This window comes from Musa acuminata, chromosome BXJ3-7 (genome assembly GCF_036884655.1).
Source record: "Musa acuminata AAA Group cultivar baxijiao chromosome BXJ3-7, Cavendish_Baxijiao_AAA, whole genome shotgun sequence".
NCBI lineage: Eukaryota > Viridiplantae > Streptophyta > Magnoliopsida > Zingiberales > Musaceae > Musa > Musa acuminata.
In genome coordinates, this window is record NC_088355.1 from 8,432,294 (window position 1) to 8,449,854 (window position 17,561).

Genomic DNA, 17,561 nt, shown 5'->3' on the forward strand with positions numbered 1-17,561 from the left:
CCATTAACACATTCACATGCTGATCAGAAGGTTCTAAAGGTGGTTTGATTGTCTATTTCTTGAGCTCATTTTTAATGTGGCTTTGGAATATAAATATGACAAGTCATTTTCTGCATTCATCTTACTTTTATTTTTTTTTATTTTTGATAATATGTAAATACTACTTTTGTAACACTCTGATTAGTCCCACGTCGAAAGTGGACAGGATTAAGATTGACTTATAAGGGTCTGATGAGTGTACTACTAACAACTTCAGCTTAAACATTTTGGTCAGAGGTTTAGATCAAAAGAAGTTGATAGGCTAGTTAGCGGCCCGAGTCAAAATAACTTTAATACCTAATTATCCAACTATATACAAATGTGACACTGCTTAAAGTCACATACATTATAATTACAGTCTTTCTAACAAATCTCATATGTTTTCTCCTTTGCATTCATCCCAGTAGTGAAAAGTATTTTATATATATGTGGATGAAGAAATCACTAGGCTGCTAAAACAAATCTGCAAAATGTTGGGTGTGTCACATCAAGAGCATATGTGATGGAGTTCAAAGCCCACTTTGGTGGACAGGACTTGGAACCAAATTCTCCCCCATTTCTTGTTTCTGGTGTCAATGTCAACATCTGGAGTCATTTGCCAAAGTCAAGGGTCAACAGATACATTTCCTTATATTTGGTAGAGTGGTTGGTATGTTACCAACAACTGGTTCCTTCTCCAAGACTACCATTCCCTCCAACTCCTCTTGCTCTTCCTCTTCTTCCTCCTCCTCAGGACATCTCGATCCTTCAGTCCCCTGTTCATGTTACTGCTATCGGCCGGGCTTCCTGCAGAAAAAGAGTAGGTTGGACCAGTGTTGGTTAAGCTTGCATTGATTGATCTGTAAACGCTCGAGCCTTCCTGAAAGATGACGAAGATTTGGAGGTCTCTCCTGCCGGGATGCTATGGAGGTGGGCGAACAGCCGCATCGAAACAGGCGAAGAAGTTCATGGCGAAGCAGATATCCATTCCGCGGCTGTCGTACTCCGACCTCAGCAACTCCACGGGCATGCTGTCGCCGGAGGACCTCTCGATATCCCTCGCCGGCTCCAACCTTCACGTTTTCACGCTGGCGGAGCTGAAGGCGGCGACGCAGAGCTTCTCGTCGAGCAACTTCCTAGGGGAGGGTGGGTTCGGGCCGGTCTACAAGGGGTTCGTCGACGACAAGGTGAAGCCGGGGCTGAAGGCCCAGGCGGTCGCCGTGAAGGTCCTGGACTTGGAGGGCTCGCAGGGTCACAAGGAATGGCTGGTGAGCGCCGATGCAGATAGCTACTGCTTCTCATCTTCCTGCAACTCATTCTTCTCGCACCTTGCAGACCGAAGTCGTCTTTCTCGGCCAACTGAGGCACTCACACCTTGTGAAGCTGATCGGGTACTGCTGCGAAGACGAACACAGGCTGCTGGTGTATGAATTCATGACCCGAGGCAGCTTGGAGAACCACCTCTTCAAAAGTACGTCCGGTTCAAGATTGTTCTTGCTGTTCTGTTTGCCGCAAACGTAAAGATAGATTACTACTGCAATTACGTGGCCATTTACGTGATCAATAAGTCCACTCCATCAAAATCACAGTCGTTCACCCTTCGTTTTCATGAAGGAAAAATATCCTCCACCCATTTGGTTTGTTTCAATTCTACTCCTCACCCTCTCTTGCTCTCTGCGTGAGCTTCGGCCTTGTTGAAGTTGCACGAGTCTTTTTGAGGTCACTAATAAATAATGAACAGCTCCTGAACATTGTCTTGGTCATCGTCATCGTCATCGTCATCATCATCATGAATGCTACGACTAAAATGTCCTGTATGCAATGCTACCTAATTTGCTTGCTAGGAGGAGATACCAAAAAGTTTGATCTTTTGTGCAGGGTACTTTGCATCTCTACCATGGTCAACAAGGCTAAAGATCGCGATCGGAGCCGCCAAAGGCCTCGCCTTTCTCCATGACATCGAGAAGCCGGTGATCTATCGAGACTTCAAGGCCTCAAACATCTTGTTGGACTCGGTAAGTCCCCTCCATCGCCACCATTACCTTTTCTCCTCTCGGTGGACTACTTCCCGCGAGCAGCCTGGTGATGAAGCTGCATGATTGAGATTGTTCATTTCGGATTGAACGTTTCCAAAACACAAAGAATCCCAGACGAATTGTGACAGAGATGGATACCAACCATTGGAATAGTATGCATCAATAGTTGTGTTGTTACCATTCTTATCCCTGAGATTCTATGGCTACAACGCGAGGTCTCAAAAGAACATGCATGCAAAGTGTATGTCTACATTAGAGAATTGATTCATATGCAAATTCTAGGAAGATCATTCATTATTGGTGGTAGCTCATGTTTCTTTGTCACTGGTTCACTGATGGCGATTTCCCCCACTCATCTTGAGTTGACTGATGCAATGCTAATTCCTTAGGATTACGAAGTAAAGCTCTCGGACTTTGGTCTGGCGAAGGATGGTCCCGAAGGAGATGAAACCCACGTCTCCACTCGGATTATGGGCACGCAAGGCTATGCTGCACCGGAGTACATCCTGACTGGTAATTGTGCACATCCGACCTTTCCTGTGAGTAGATTCCTTCTGTTCTCGGGTTGATCCGCCATGTTACGTGCTTCTCAGGTCACCTGACGGTGAAGAGCGACGTGTACGGCTTCGGGGTTGTGCTGCTTGAGCTGCTGACAGGCCGGCGATCCGTGGACAAGAAACGGCCGAGCAGGGAGCAGAACCTCGTGGAGTGGGCACGGCCTTGTCTCAACGATCCCAGGAAGCTGAACCGTATCATGGATCCCGGCCTATGCGGGCAGTACTCCGAGCAGGGCGCACAGAAGGCGGCTGCGGTGGCGTACAAGTGCTTGAGCCATCACCCCAAGTCCAGGCCTCAGATGTCCGCCATTGTCGAGACCTTGGAGCCTCTCCTGGACGTGAAGGACATGCCAATCGCCCCCTTCGTGTACGTAGTACCGGCGGAGGATGGATGCAAAGAAGAATCAACAAAGAGCGAAGCGAAGAAGAACGGGCACCACCATCATCATCACCATGGACACCGGCACAAGGTCAGGTCCCCGAAGGCTGTGAAGGAAGGAGGAAACCCACAGCATCGAACCTCGCCAGAACACCACAAGCAGAACGGAGCATGAACCTTGAGAAGACGCGGAATCATACAGTAGTTTGGATTGTATTGATCATTTCCACATTGCTACGCTGATGCTCTGAGATCAGAAGCAGCCATCGGTGTGGTTGTATATATAAGCACTTGATATAATGCTCACGAACTGCAACCAAATCTATAGATGATAGATTGTCTTGCACACTATAACTCCATTTCACGAAATTATCTTATTAGAGGGACGGCAACAAGTTTAGATCGGGCAAGCTCAGAGGGGACACCGAGAAGTAACAGTGGGTTGAGCTTTTGTTAGATTATATTTGAAGATGTTGACTTCTAAGGAGAGATTGAAGAAAAGGATTAAGACCAAACAATCAACAAAGTCACACCACTGATCAAGTTATAATTGAGGATATAATTGACTACACCACCTATCTTTCTAAGTAAAGGAAAGACAATTAAGTCATACAAATAGAAGAAGAATGTTAGAAGATGTTCATTTGTGATGAGAGATAAAAAAAAAAAAAAGACTAAGAGAATAGTCTCATATTGGTAAATGTGGAGAGAGTCAGTCTAACCCACATAATATATTAACTTAAGTTTTTGGATTGAATTAGCATGTAAAATGATGAAGATTAACTAAAATTTATTTTTATTTATTATAATCTTAAATTTTTTTATATTATATCAATTAATTAGCTAAGTGAGATAATATTATATTATGTAACCCTACAATGGGTAACTTGTTGTAGGTGGTGTGTTGTGGTCACTTAACATTGCAAAAGGAAATCATGATGAACAGGTAAGATGACAACGTCATTGGCCTTATCATGTGTAGTGGTTGTATAGGCGGCAACGATTATTGTTACAACGGAGTGCCTGTAGGAGGAGGTTATAGAAAGTTATCGGCCTTGAACGGTGGCAAGGCATGTGATGATTGTTGCATTGGGTAGCGACTGCACCTACTACGATGGTGCTAACTCATAGTGACAGAGGAGGCAACAACCCTATTAAGACGATTGCTACTATTGGCGAGAGCACAACAACAACTAATGGATGTAAGGCCATAGCGATGGAACTCTACGTGCTTATCCCATGGGTGAGATTGATGGTAATGATTGAAAGTTATGATGGTGGCAAATAACAGTATCATGACACTCGTGGATGTGGTCGTTAAAAAGGAATACACTATACTAGTGACATCGATAGCGAGATTGCGAAACAACTAATATTAATTAAAAAATTAAATTTAGTAGTATTGGTTATTGATTTATTTACTAAGGCTTTACATATTAAAAGAGTATATTCTTACGATCCTAAATATAGTGTAAATATTTAGTGATGTAACATTTAAAAAGTGATTCATAAGCATCATCAAATAACATAATAACATCTAAAATATTAGCTTGATGGTAATGCGATAGATCTATTAATAAAAAAAATTAAGAATTAAAATTTCATTTGATATATTTTTACGAATGTGCTGAATAACTTAGCTGCCCAACAATTGCGAGTTCACAATTAGATAGAGAATGCCAACAATAACCCCATTTATCGAGGACCAGCGCGGCTTAATACTCTCTTTCGCTGTTCACGGCCCAATTCCCTCTGTTTTTGCCCCCTCTTCCTAAAGCCCTAAAGCTGGGCTCCTTCGATCCGATCAATTCGCAGATCGTCGGAAGAACTCTAGGGCGAGGAACCATGCATCGTGCATCAGCACCAGTCGATTTAGCCCTGCCCCGGTCTGTTGGTCACTTCTCAGGTTTGGTTCGTGTCGCCCTTCTGAATCATTTGTCTCGCTCGGAATTTCCCTTTTGGATGGTTGTGTTTTTAGAATTGTGGAGTTTTCGAATGTAGTTTTCCTGGGTGTTTGTTGGTGCTGATGAATTTGTGTTCTCTTGCTTTTCCTGGACTTATCTGCGGTATACCAAAAAAATGCATTTTTTTTAGCGAAGTACCGTTTGTTCTCTTGCTTTTGGTTCTTTGTTTGTGTTTGCTACCCGGCAGCTTGATCTTTCTTTTTCTTCCTTTGTTTTTGCAAGCATTTTATTGTCCTTTTCTCGTTCTTCCTACCATTACTGGAGATTTTGTTTACTTCTAATAGCGTGCTTAGATAAATGATAGTTGTGGTTTCTATGATTCAACATTTCAGATCTTTTAGTTGTCATACAGTACATGCTGTTTTGGATGGCTTATTTCATGTATCAGCTAAATTCTAATAAAATCATTTAGGTGAAAGTTATTAAGAAGTTTTTAATTCTTCGTGTGTTAATAGCACATTGTCAGATGATTAAGTGGTCTTTAGCTTCCTGGATATTCTCCCCTTTTTATTTTTGTTATTTGGGTATGTATATGCTTATTTACAGCTATATTGAGGTTGATGTTAGCATTTAAGGCTTTTCTTGTGATTGTTTGTTCTTTCTAATTTATAATAGTATTCTCCTTATAAATATTGTTTTTTAAATGTTTAATATTTTTATACTAGAAAAATTAACCATAATATGTTTATAAATATAGTATCACACTTACCAAAATCAGATGATTAAATTGATGAGTGTATTAATCAGAATATCAAGCATATCAGATGATTAAAATACCATGTATTTGTCTAATAGGGTTGCAGATATCACAATTTATTAGATAGCATAGTACTAGAAGTATATAACACTTTCAAAAATCAATCTTATGTATTGACTATGACCACAATGTGACCCGATAGTCTCACATATAGTGTCACACTTAACCCCGATGAATCTTATCGGATAACAGATTGTGTCGTCACACATAACTCATTGACGATCAATCAACATAACCTTTTCAACTGTGGCTTGGTGTTATAACTAATTCGTAATAATCATAGATATCATCATGTTGGCATGCCAATGGTTTTGCTAATGAGATCTGTTGAAGGAAACATCATCAATTCTAATTAAATTGTTTTCTTGTCTTTGTATTGGATTAGTGTTCTTATTGTTTTATGTTTTCACTGTTCTTCGGGTAGCAAAACAACTTCCCTTGGGTCTGCCTTCAGGATGCTTCCTCTACCCGCTGGCACCACTGGCACCACCACCGCTGTTGCTGCTGCCGTATTTCGTGGTCTATCGTCAACCAATATCTCCATCAATCACCGTGTCACTGTCATCGAGCAAGATTGAAACAAGCCAGAGATTGATGCATGCTCAAGGTCAACAAGCCCTAAGCCAAGCTTCCACGGGGATGATTGTGAGGGCCAGCCAGGCCATCCACGATGACGAATCCAAAATGCTAGTGCTTCAAAGCAGCTCATTTACTACCAAAGGACTAAGTGAATATGTATTTTCCTTATCTTGTACATCTTTTCAAATCAGCATATCTGTCCCCCCTACTTGTGTTATCATTGTTAGCATATTTTGTGGACATGTGGAGTGGGTCGATAAAATTGTCCGGCGAACCTTCCATGTATTTTCTTCTTCTTTACTATGGTTACTTGCTGCATGGTGTAGCCATAACTATATGCCATATAAAAAATGTCTCTGTTGTCAACCCTCTATATTCTTTCTGATGTGCACTATTTGTAGCACAATGTCTGGGCCATGACCTATTGCAATGTGAATTGCATCTGTGAACACCAAGCATATCTAAATAATTACTGTAAATCATCAGAATTAATATTGATGTTTATGAAGTCAAGCACACGAGTTTGTATGTGTGATATCTATTCAATCGGAATCCAATCTGATATCTGCATTTTGGTACATTTGATCAAGACATTTTGGAAAAAGCTCATTGACGAGCTACCTTTGAACTTTACACTACGATCCAATCCGGTATGGGATAAAGTCCATGTCAGTTCCATATCTACATCACTCGCACGCGAGAGTCAATGAAGGCTTGCTTTCGGATGGATGGCAGCCATTTTATTCATCTCTTGTGCAGCGATGTTACTTGATCGTGCTACTTATCCCCTTTTCTTCCTCCCGAAAACCCCATTTTGCTGTGGGTTAGGATATGCATCATGATTCAGTGAAGCCAAGTCTTATAAGGCGGCACAGTCAACACTTTCAAGTACACAAAATTCTGCAATCGAATCTGTGGAGTTACAGTTACACAGCATGAAACCAATGATGGCGTTGCCAAGAATATATTTGGATACTTCGAAGGATGCCTGCGAGTCACCAAGTTTTACATCAGCTACAGGAAGATAACAGCACGAGTGAGCACGTGCGTACACTGCAAACCAGGAATGGTAACGTAAGAAGACGATTCAAATATATAGGAGGAGAACGACAAGCCAAAAGGAAAGCTTGCACCCAAAGCTAATAATTGATGAATCTTCCTCCCATTCTTACACTGACGGCGTGATGGTGTGTGTGAGAAGGAAAAGGTGTTCTTGGGTCTATCTGGACACGTGACTCTCACTTGCTTCAGACATTTTTATTGTAGCTGAACCTTTTCCCTCTTTTATTACGGAAACGACGACTCAGCTTCACTGCCCCCTTACAATAGGAAACCATTGCGACATGGATTTACTTCCCAAAAAAAAAAGAGAGACAGAGAGAGCCGAGTGAGAAAAGTGTGTGTGCGCGTGTGAAATCCACTGCTGCCAAGCTGGTCCAATAATTCCCAGCTGAAGGCATGCAGAAAAAGAAAAGTAATGAAGTCAAATTGTTAATTCCTCGGACTGTCTTCTTCTTCTTCCTCCTCCTCCTCCTCAGAAGCTCCAAAGCGCAGGGAATTCATCAAAAACCTCATTCCCATCGTGTTCGTTGATGCCGGCGGTACCGTCCTGAGGCGGCATCGGCGCTCCGGCCGCAGGGAAAACCCCGTACAAGAAGTCCTCGTAGAGCAACGGGAAGTCCGCATTGTCGTCCATCGCCATGAACCTGACGAACGACTCGTCGAGCTCCTGGTTCTCGTCCGTCACGAGACCGTCCGAAGCCCCCGACGCCGAGGCCGCCGGCGGAGTCCCGTTGGCGTGGCGGGCGGCCGCGGCCTGGATCTGGTCGTGGGAGAGCGCCCCCCCGGCGGGGCCGTCCCTGGGTAGCTGGTCGGGGAAGTTGACGCGGGCGGCGTCGCCGCGGAGGAAGAAGGCGGCGGCGTCGAACGCCCGGGCCGCCTTCTCGGGGGCGTCGTACGACCCCAGCCAGATCCTTTCCCGGCTCCGCGGCAGGCGGATCTCCGACACCCACTTCCCCCACCGCCGCTTCCGCACCCCCAGGTACCTAACCTCGCCGCCCCGCTCGCTCTCCCCCGCCGCCGCCTTCCCCCCCTCCGGCTTCATAGTTGGTGGGGTGCTGACACGTGGCCGCCTCCTGTCTTCCCGGTCTCTTGCTTTTGCTCCAATCCGACACACTGAGGACGGGACGGGAAGAGCGGGGTGCGGCATTTAAGCTACAGACGCTGAGGGCCTGGCAATCGCTGAGGTGGACCGCGTGGACTCGCGAGGCGGGCGTGGTCCGAACCAAGACACGAGCAACGCCGCGGCAACGTGTGCGAAAGAAAGTTCGCAACGTGCGCGATTACGTGCCCATCTTTAATATTTCTCTCCACACCCAAACCGAAACCCACTATTCCTAAACGTCCTGATTACTGCCACGTGTTACTTCGATCAAGATCCACTTTGGGTTTACACGAGATGAGTGTCCTAAACTTATTTGTGGGAGGGGCAGCAGCGCCGCGTTATGACGCGGACTTGGGTCCAAAGACACGTCCAATGGTGTTCGAGTCAGACTATGCCACGGACATAGTTAATTCTCATAATGGTATATAAATATCTTGCATTCGGAGTGCCCTTTCTTGGAGGGAACTGATCGAGATTTTAATTTTCTAATAAATTAAATACGTAGCAATATTTGGCAATGGACAGGTGTCGATAACTAACTCGACAGAGTGCTTTATTAAGCGTGCCGTGCCGCGTGTCAGCCGCCGAGGCATCTCATCGCTGTGGGTTTGGCGTCTCGCTAACCGACGCTTCTCAGCTGATCCATTTCGACCCCCTCCGCCTCTTCCGCCTCCTCAGGGTTTTTGCACCAAAAAAGAAACCCTAATTTCGACGGATCGAAGCGTTTTACGTCGTATGAAGATTCAGTTAGGGCTTGCGAGTTCGATTCTCTGTAGAAATTTTGTCGTGCGACGTTTTTCCCCAATTCTTGTAGGTAAAAAGACCTTTATTTCCCCCATTTTCTTACGTAGAAATGGCTAGTATGAGGGAGGGGTGAGATGAGTCGGGCGCACTGGTGAACCCCTAACACGGTGGCGAGTGGAGCGGAGGCGACGGTGATACGCAGATGCAGTTCGAGCAAGAGCAGGATCTTGTCGTACACGACGGTACCGGCAACGATGGTTCCGAGGGTCCTCCCAGGTGCGTAAAATATCTGGCCTTTCGGAGCTTCTTTTTATTTTTTATTCTTGATGAAATAGTAGAAAAATAAAGTTGTTCAAGATTTTGAACCTGGTAGATGGACCCAGTTAATGACTGTTGATCTTGCAAGGAAACTTGTCTCGTAATCCAGTTGTTGTACATGTTTGCCGGATTTGTTGAATACAGTTCTTGTTTCTTTTCCTTTTTTTTTTCGCCCTTATTCTTGGAGATCTGCATTGACGTTTAATTTAATTTATATAGAGGTGTTTACTAGTTTCATGGTAACTAAGACGGAGGCTAAGTAAAATATTCTTGAACTGCATGGGTAATTGTTTTTGCTAAATTTATGTCGACGAAATCTATACATGATGTGCAAAATCTTGAAAAAATAGGACGCAATGCAACATATCTGGTGTGTCAATGAATAATAACAGGTTTAAGTAGCAAGCTGAAGCTATTCATCATGAAGGAAACTTCTCTCATAATAATTACTTCAACAATATAGATATGATCATAAGATATCAATTGTTTTTGTTGCTGCAGTAAGATCATCAGTTTATTTTCAGATTAATGTTTAATACAAAAGATATAAACGATCAACATCTAAGTGAATTAAAATTCTACCAAGAATTGTACGCTAAGTATTGTTAAGTATTTCTGAAACTATCCTGTCCTTTTAATAATTATAAAAAAATGGATGCTTAAGAGTGATGTTTGTTCCTTTTGGGCACTACAACAGCTGACAAAGTGTCAAACAAAGTTGTCTGTTCCAAACATTTCCTAGGAGTAGACGACATTTTATTGGTTCCCGTCACTCAAACTCTTGAAGAAGATTCTTTTGTTGACTGACTGATTACCATTGTTGTATTTTGAATCCGACACATATCCAATAAAAATCTTACGAGCGTCTTATTAGATGTACCCGGTATAGGTGTTTCTTAGATGTTCATTATATGGTTGTGATAAGAAAGAATTATCTTTCTTTTCATCTGTAAGAATTGATTCACTGGATCAAGGTATCATCCAGCAGATTTTGAAAGGATTGTATGAGTTGCAACTGGCCTGAAATATTTAAGTTCTTGGCTAGGATACATTCCGGTGAGAGAAACCTACTAGGACACAAAGATTTCTAGGCTAGCAGTTATTGCAAGACAAAGAAACCTGACAATAAAGCAAGTGGTGCTAGATGATGTGTGTCTGGCAATATTGTAGTGTGACTAGCTGTGTGACAGCCATCTGATACTTTCACTATTGTATCTATTATATCTCTGTTCACTTTTATATTGCTTCTGTATAACTTGGTTCTCTGCAAGAAAACAGCAGTTGGCAGAACAAACTATGATGTTGCAAATTTTCATGCATGTTTATCTTTTCGTCTCCTCAGTTATCATGATAACAGTATGAGCTATATTCTCTTATATGAAGATGCACATGATTGCATCCAAAGGAACAGTAAGATCTAGCATCTGAATCTGTACATGTTTGTAGAAGAAATGTACAATCTTCTACATGAATGCTTTCTGCCTTTATGTCCATATCTTGTGTGATCACTTAATTGTCTATTGAACTTGCTCAGATGCCTTCGGTGTGGCATTAGTGCAAATGCAACACCACATATGCGCCGTGGGCCCGAGGGACCAAGGACTCTTTGTAATGCATGTGGGATTGCTTGGACAAAGGTAGTTAATTCAATTTTTCTCATTCTTTCTTTTGTCTGTTTCAGTTTAGATACTTGTATAATCTTTTTGGTTCAGCATTATATTTTCCTTATATATATATTACTTTCATAAATAATGCGTCATTATTCTTGACAAGTTGGAACGTCAAAGATGTGGCATATACACATGCATATTAGATCTAACTTGGCATTTGTAAATTTCTTAACCAGTATCCATCATTTAACTTGCAAATGAGGCTATACCTACAGCTTGCATATGTCTCACCCTGAAGACACATAATGCAGGACCAAAGACGATGACTTGCTAAAGCTATTGCAGACCTTTGAAGAGTGGACCCGGGGACCAAGGAGACTAATTAATATGTTACGCAACATGGAAAGACCGTAAACTAGACATGATTTGCAGGAATATAAGCGCCTGATAAGTATAGTTATTTGGATGGCTATTTTAAAACATCCTAGAGGGTTACTGTTAATTTATTCTTTGGTAATAAGTTGAACTGAAGCAGGACGAACAACAAATGAAAGAATCTATAACTCAGATCAATCAAGTTTATAATGTTGTTCAAACATTGAGCCTTCTAATTCAGTAGATTTCCAATTTAATATTAATATATGTCAAAAAATATTAATCAGAGCAGTAACAGGGGCCAGACGTAGCAGAAATTTACTTCAATGAGAAATTGCAATATATGCTTCTCAAATTGCATGTTACTTATGATTCCTTCATAACAAACCTAGATAATGCATGGATTGCTAAAGAAAAGCAGTAGCATAGCTGCAAATTGACAGATTTTAATTTTTTTTGGCAAAGGTAAGTGTTGAAGATGGGTTTTGATACTAGGACCTTGCAATAATCTTACCAAGTCCTTACCAACTGAGATATCTAGAAACTTGTGAATGCTACAATTTGTAGTATGAGAGTTTGAACCATCAACCTAGAGTAAGTGAGGAAGGTACACCACACTAAACTAATGTTGTCTGTGTTAAATTGATGAAATTAGTATCGTATAACAGAGTTCTAGAGAAAATGATTAGGTTTAAGAGTCTTATGAATTGGTTTTGCTGTTTTGGAGCCTGTGCTAGAATCTAGAATCCATGTCCCACATTTAAGAAAACGAAAGTATGGAGATCTATTAAATAAAATATTATGGATTAAATAGTGTTCGAAAGTCGATTAAACATGTTTTATGTATAATATAATTCAGTAGATAATACTAAAATAAGCACCAAAGTATGTGCATATTCCCACATGTTCTTTTTCTTGTTATTCTTCTTCTTTTTCCTCTTGCTCTTCTTCTTCTTAATAGTTGAATGAGGATCTATGCCTGGCTCTAATGGGATTGTGAAGAGCAAATGGAACTAGTTGTTATTTGATGGGAATTCCTAATATCAACTTGGAATTAGTCAATTTATCTATGATTAATTGATCTAAGCTGATTCAAGTAGGTTGACTCAAGGACTAAAATACAATATGTATACTGGTTGGTATCGACCGATATTTACTGGTCCTACAGCCAATTGAGAGGTAAACCTGGAAAATTTACCTAGTTTGATCCGATATGGACTGTATTATGCAGTGAGCTTATGATATTTGGTTTACCAAGCTGTAAGCAAACTAGTATGAAGAAAATAAAGCGGTAAGCCTACCATGTAGTATTGATTATCTTTTTTAAAAAACTTATAACAGCTGTTTTGTTTTTATTTTTCTTTAATTTAACTTTTTCTTCTTCTCTGTCTTTTGTTTTTCAACTCTTTGTCCCCTCATTCCCCCTGATGTGTGGTTGCCACCTCCTCTGCGTACTCCTCCTCCTCCCCCCGCCTCCCCTCTTCTCTCCCTTTCTCTTTGGTCCAGGCAGTACTAATCCATATTGAATGTCAGTACGTCGGTCCATAAAGATACTGTATCAGTCTGACCTCCAAAAGATTGGCATCGGTTTGAGATTTTAATCCTTGGATTGGTTGATCCTGTCTAATCGCAACCAATTTAAGACACTAGACAGGTACCCTCCCATTAAATCGCAAGTTGTAGCAGCAAATGTAGCCAATCTTAGTCTAGATTAATCGAACCTTACAGAAATTGATCGATTATGTAAAACATGATATAAAATAGACACCAAGCTAATACCAGGACTTAGAGTGTGGATCAAGACATAACAAAGAAAGCTATCAAATCTTTTCAATAGTCATCTGTTTTTCATATTTTCTTATTCTGTGTTACCCATCCTTACATCTCCCAGTCTTACCAACAAAATTACTTTCTCTTGCTCCAGAATAGCTTGGATTATCTTATCAGTCTATGATCCACCTGGCCAACTTCTTCATATTCAAGGGCAACAGCATTTTACAAATCTTAATCTACTTATTGTGTCTCTCGTATCTTGCTCTTATACTTATATAGCTTTTAGGAACTGCTAGTTTCTTGAAGTTCTTGAGTAACTGCATTCAATTATATGGGCATTTAGCGTCATTCTCGTCCATGCACTGTTTTTGATCTGTTTCTGTCTCCCCAAATTCTTTTCTAAGCTGATGAACCATTATAGAGTTTGCATAAACAGGGTAAAATGAGGAGAATGGTTGACCCAAATGGCCCTTTGAGTGAGGTCACAATGGCAAAATTGGTGCCGGAAATTGATATGGAATTCGAAAGCGAAGAGAAGGCATATGAGTTCTACAATAAGTATGCTGGACATGTTGGTTTTAGTGTGCGAAAAAGTTCTTCGGATAAATCATCTGAAAATGTTACTAGATCTAGAACTTTTGTTTGCTCAAGACAAGGGTTTCGTAAGGACAAAAAAGGTGCAAAAGAAGTAAAGAGGCCCAGGCCAGAAACAAGAATAGGATGCCCTGCACGAATGACCATTAAAATTACACCAAGTGGTAAATACCGAATAACAGAATTTATAGCAGACCACAACCATCAGCCAGCACCACCTTCAACAACACACATGTTAAGATCTCAAAGGATAACCATTGAGCTTCAGGCTGCTGAAGCAGATTTGTCAGATGATTCTGGGACAACTCCAAAATCTACCAATGAGACTGCTCCAAGGCCAATTGGCGGCCCTAGAAATGTCATGTTTCTTCCTGCAGATTACAAGAATAACCTCCGATCAAAGCGAATGAAAGCCATGCAGATGGGTGATGCTGGAGCTGTACTAAAGTATCTGCAGAGCATGCAGCTTGATGACCCTTCCTTCTTCTATGCTATTCAGGTAGATGAGGATGATAGATTGACTAACATTTTCTGGGCAGACTCAAAATCTATAATGGACTTTAACTGCTTTGGTGATGTCGTGTGCTTGGACATGACTTACAAAATAAATGGATATGGTAGGCCCTTGGCACCATTCCTTGGTGTGAATCATCATAAACAAACAACTATATTTGGTGCTGCATTGCTGTATGATGAATCAATAGATTCTTTCAAGTGGTTATTTGAGACCTTTAAGATTGGGATGCGTGGAAAGCAACCAAAGACCATATTGACAGATCAATCCATGGCAATAAGTGGTGCAGTAGCTTCAGTCTGGCCAGGCACTAATCATCGACATTGTGTGTGGCATGTTTACCAGAATGCTGTTAGAAATCTAAATCATGTATTCCAAGGTTCAAAAACCTTTTCAAAAGATTTTAGCAAGTGTATCTATGATTGCGAGGAAGAGGAGGAATTCATGTTAGCATGGAGAGCAATGTTGGATAAATATGATCTCAAAAATAATGAATGGTTAGGCAAGTTATTTGAGGACAGGGACAAATGGGCTTTACCTTATGGTCGAGACATATATTGTGCTGACATGAAAAGCACTCTGCAGAATGAAAGCTTGAGTAGCGTGCTAAAGAAATACTTGAGTCCTCAGTTAGACCTCTTATCCTTTTTTAAGCAATATGAGAGAGTGTTGGATGAACATCGCTATGCAGAGTTACAAGCTGATTTCCATGCTAGTCAAAGCTTCCCAAGAATACCTCCCTCAAAGTTGCTCAAACAAGCTGCAAATCTATATACACCTGTGGTCTTTGAAATATTTAGGAAGGAGTTTGAGATGTTCATGGATTCTATGTTGTTTGGTTGTGGTGAGGTTGAGAGTATATATGAGTACAGAGTTGCTGTCACCGATAAACCCAAAGAACACTATGTTAGATTTGACTCTCGAGATTGTTCTGCCTACTGCAGTTGTAAGAAGTTTGAGTTTGTGGGGATTCAATGTTGTCATGTGCTAAAGGTGCTCGACTTCAGAAACATCAAAGAATTGCCTCTTAAGTACTTCTTAAAGAGGTGGAAAAAGGATGCTAAGTCTTCTAATGAAGGCAACAATTGGGTGATTACAAGTGAGAGTGATCCCAAGACCCCCACAAGCTCATCCCTGATTGTTCCAGTGACATCCTATTCACAACAGCAGGGTTTTCATGGCTCAAGTCAATTTAGTCAAGTAAGTTCACTGAGGGTAAAATTTGGCTTGCTTGATCCTGGCCTTTTCTTTAGCTTATGGCTTAATTGAATTGCAGGATCCTTCTGTCTCAGACTTGCATCAACATTCATTTCCTGCCAGCACTCAGTTAAATCAGGTAATAACTGTGGTCTAAAATTTGTAATGAAAAAAAAAGAAATTGATATTGTGTATATTCTGATGCTATACATCTGCGATCTAAATTCTTGTTACACGATGAACAAGGTTGTTTTGAACCTCGGTATATTGGTGCTTTGTGACAATGTTGGTGTGATATCTGCTTTTTCTTGCACTAGGATAATGATTAGGAAAATACCATGCAGTTATTCTGTTTGTATTCAATTTGCAGTTGGATCAGATTGCAGCTTATGAGCATTGTTTTTCCAATATGATATATGTAGGGATATTCAGCTGCAAGTATGCACTCCCCAGCATTTCTTGGGAGTTCCCATGTGAACAATCGGACAAATGATGAAGGCCATTGAGACATTCAGATCTCTGTCTGAATTACCTGAGTATGAGTAGTTTAGAATTCCTATATGAAGTGATGTAAGCCTATGATCTAGATTCAGATGATGGTATTGCCTTATCTCCATTGGCTGACATGGGTTTCATGATTTGCTTTGTGGGTTCAGGTTGCTTTTGCTGCACAAACACATGGGCGCAAGGTCTTCAGTATCCCATGGAAATTCCTTTTGGATGCTTGATTGAAGTGCCTTGAGATAAGAATCGTGTTAGGGTACAGATGACATAACAAAATGATCCCCCCTGCAAATAGTAAATAAACTGCGTACATCATGGCAGATATTCTTGTTGTCATGGATGCTAGTGTTGTACTTTGGCCTTATGCCTAGGTTTCATGTTCACGGTTATGTTAATTAGTTTGCCATACGCTTGAGCATGGAGACATATATTGTAAATGGTGTTATTACTTGGGCATTTGATTGGCGTATCTAGTTTGGGGAGATTATTTTTGGTCTTTGATATGGATAATATTAGTGTTGTAGCAGTCATCTTTTCCTGCATTAGTACATTAGGAGACTCTTTTGAAAGCGTCATTTCATCTTTTAGAAAGTCTGATCTGAATGCTCTTCTTGTTTCTTCATATTGGACTGATCCCAACTCAATCAACTAAAATTTCCTCGGCTTCCATCATGGTTTATTATCGTACTTTTCAGATCTTTCTGGTATAAAATAGATCTCACTGGCTTCTAAAAGCAGTTTCTGAAATTGGAGAAAAATGTTTGATTAAGTTCATAGCAATTAACAAGATAGTTGGGTGCAGTTTGTAGTTGAGATGGTGTCTATTAATGGTGACTCATCCATTTGGAATAATTTGCTTGTGCTCTTAAGGATTTACAGCTTCTGTGCAGGTCATATGGACAAGCACCCATCGAGCTATCTGAAGACATGGGCATATGAACAGGCAAGCTGTTGGCAAGGTTTCCTACGTTATCAGGATGATGCTATGTACCAGATAAATGAGTGCTTAAAGATCAACATTGACGATAACAATGGAGGATGGTGTTTGATCTGCTCTGTAATGACAAGGAGTGTAAGTTGCGCTATCAATGCTTAAAGAGGAGCCTAGTACAGAAGTCAGGGATATAATGATCCCATGATAATATTAAAGGTTTCAAAAGCTTCATAAGGAGTGTAGAACCATGTAAACTGCAATTCAGTGGCTTCTATGACAACAAGGAACATGCTTGATGATTGTAGTTGTGAGTTGGGTCAATGAATTCCCAATTCCTTCCTTGCAGCTAGATTCTCTGCATGATAGTTGGAAATCATATGGAACGATAATTTGGGACTCATACTAAATCATTGAGGAACTGTGACTGTGGAATTGATGATTAGGAATCATATTGTGTCATTGGGGAACTGTAAACTCTCATCCTTTACTTTTTCGGTCCGAGATCAGGTTTCTAGTGTTGGACAAAGCTCCAATGTGATATACT

General features: G+C 41.0%; 3 protein-coding genes and 1 long non-coding RNA gene across 9 annotated transcripts; 3 read left to right on the top strand and 1 right to left on the bottom strand.

Annotated features, from left to right (window-relative positions):
• The first annotated feature begins 683 nt into the window (after positions 1 to 683).
• LOC103991401 (serine/threonine-protein kinase RIPK) lies at positions 684 to 3,336 on the top strand. The gene is made up of 5 exons (XM_009410843.3): positions 684 to 1,286; positions 1,354 to 1,489; positions 1,897 to 2,033; positions 2,444 to 2,567; positions 2,648 to 3,336. Exons 1-5 carry the CDS (start codon positions 906 to 908, stop codon positions 3,163 to 3,165), a joined length of 1,296 nt encoding a protein of 431 aa, XP_009409118.2. The 5' UTR covers positions 684 to 905; the 3' UTR covers positions 3,166 to 3,336.
• Positions 3,337 to 4,701: 1,365 nt separating this feature from the next.
• On the top strand, positions 4,702 to 6,663 carry LOC103991824 (uncharacterized). Its single transcript, XR_001979138.2, has 2 exons — positions 4,702 to 4,901; positions 6,136 to 6,663. It is a non-coding gene; the product is annotated as an uncharacterized LOC103991824 (long non-coding RNA).
• A 623-nt stretch (positions 6,664 to 7,286) lies between these two features.
• LOC103991826 (ethylene-responsive transcription factor ERF017-like) lies at positions 7,287 to 8,461 on the bottom strand. Its single transcript, XM_009411366.3, has one exon. It carries the CDS (start codon positions 8,392 to 8,394, stop codon positions 7,825 to 7,827), a length of 570 nt encoding a protein of 189 aa, XP_009409641.2. The 5' UTR covers positions 8,395 to 8,461; the 3' UTR covers positions 7,287 to 7,824.
• Positions 8,462 to 9,056: 595 nt separating this feature from the next.
• LOC135643337 (protein FAR1-RELATED SEQUENCE 5-like) lies at positions 9,057 to 17,366 on the top strand. Of its 6 annotated transcripts, none has more exons than XM_065160163.1 (8): positions 9,057 to 9,200; positions 9,306 to 9,474; positions 11,051 to 11,153; positions 13,696 to 15,582; positions 15,659 to 15,718; positions 16,002 to 16,149; positions 16,236 to 16,339; positions 16,963 to 17,366. In XM_065160163.1, exons 2-6 carry the CDS (start codon positions 9,401 to 9,403, stop codon positions 16,083 to 16,085), a joined length of 2,208 nt encoding a protein of 735 aa, XP_065016235.1. In that variant the 5' UTR covers positions 9,057 to 9,200; positions 9,306 to 9,400; the 3' UTR covers positions 16,086 to 16,149; positions 16,236 to 16,339; positions 16,963 to 17,366. The 6 variants fall into 6 exon arrangements, with proteins under 6 accessions (XP_065016235.1, XP_065016233.1, XP_065016236.1 ...); XM_065160161.1 differs by having other exon boundaries at positions 16,974 to 17,366; XM_065160164.1 differs by having other exon boundaries at positions 16,002 to 16,115; positions 16,974 to 17,114.
• The last annotated feature ends 195 nt before the right edge of the window (positions 17,367 to 17,561 follow it).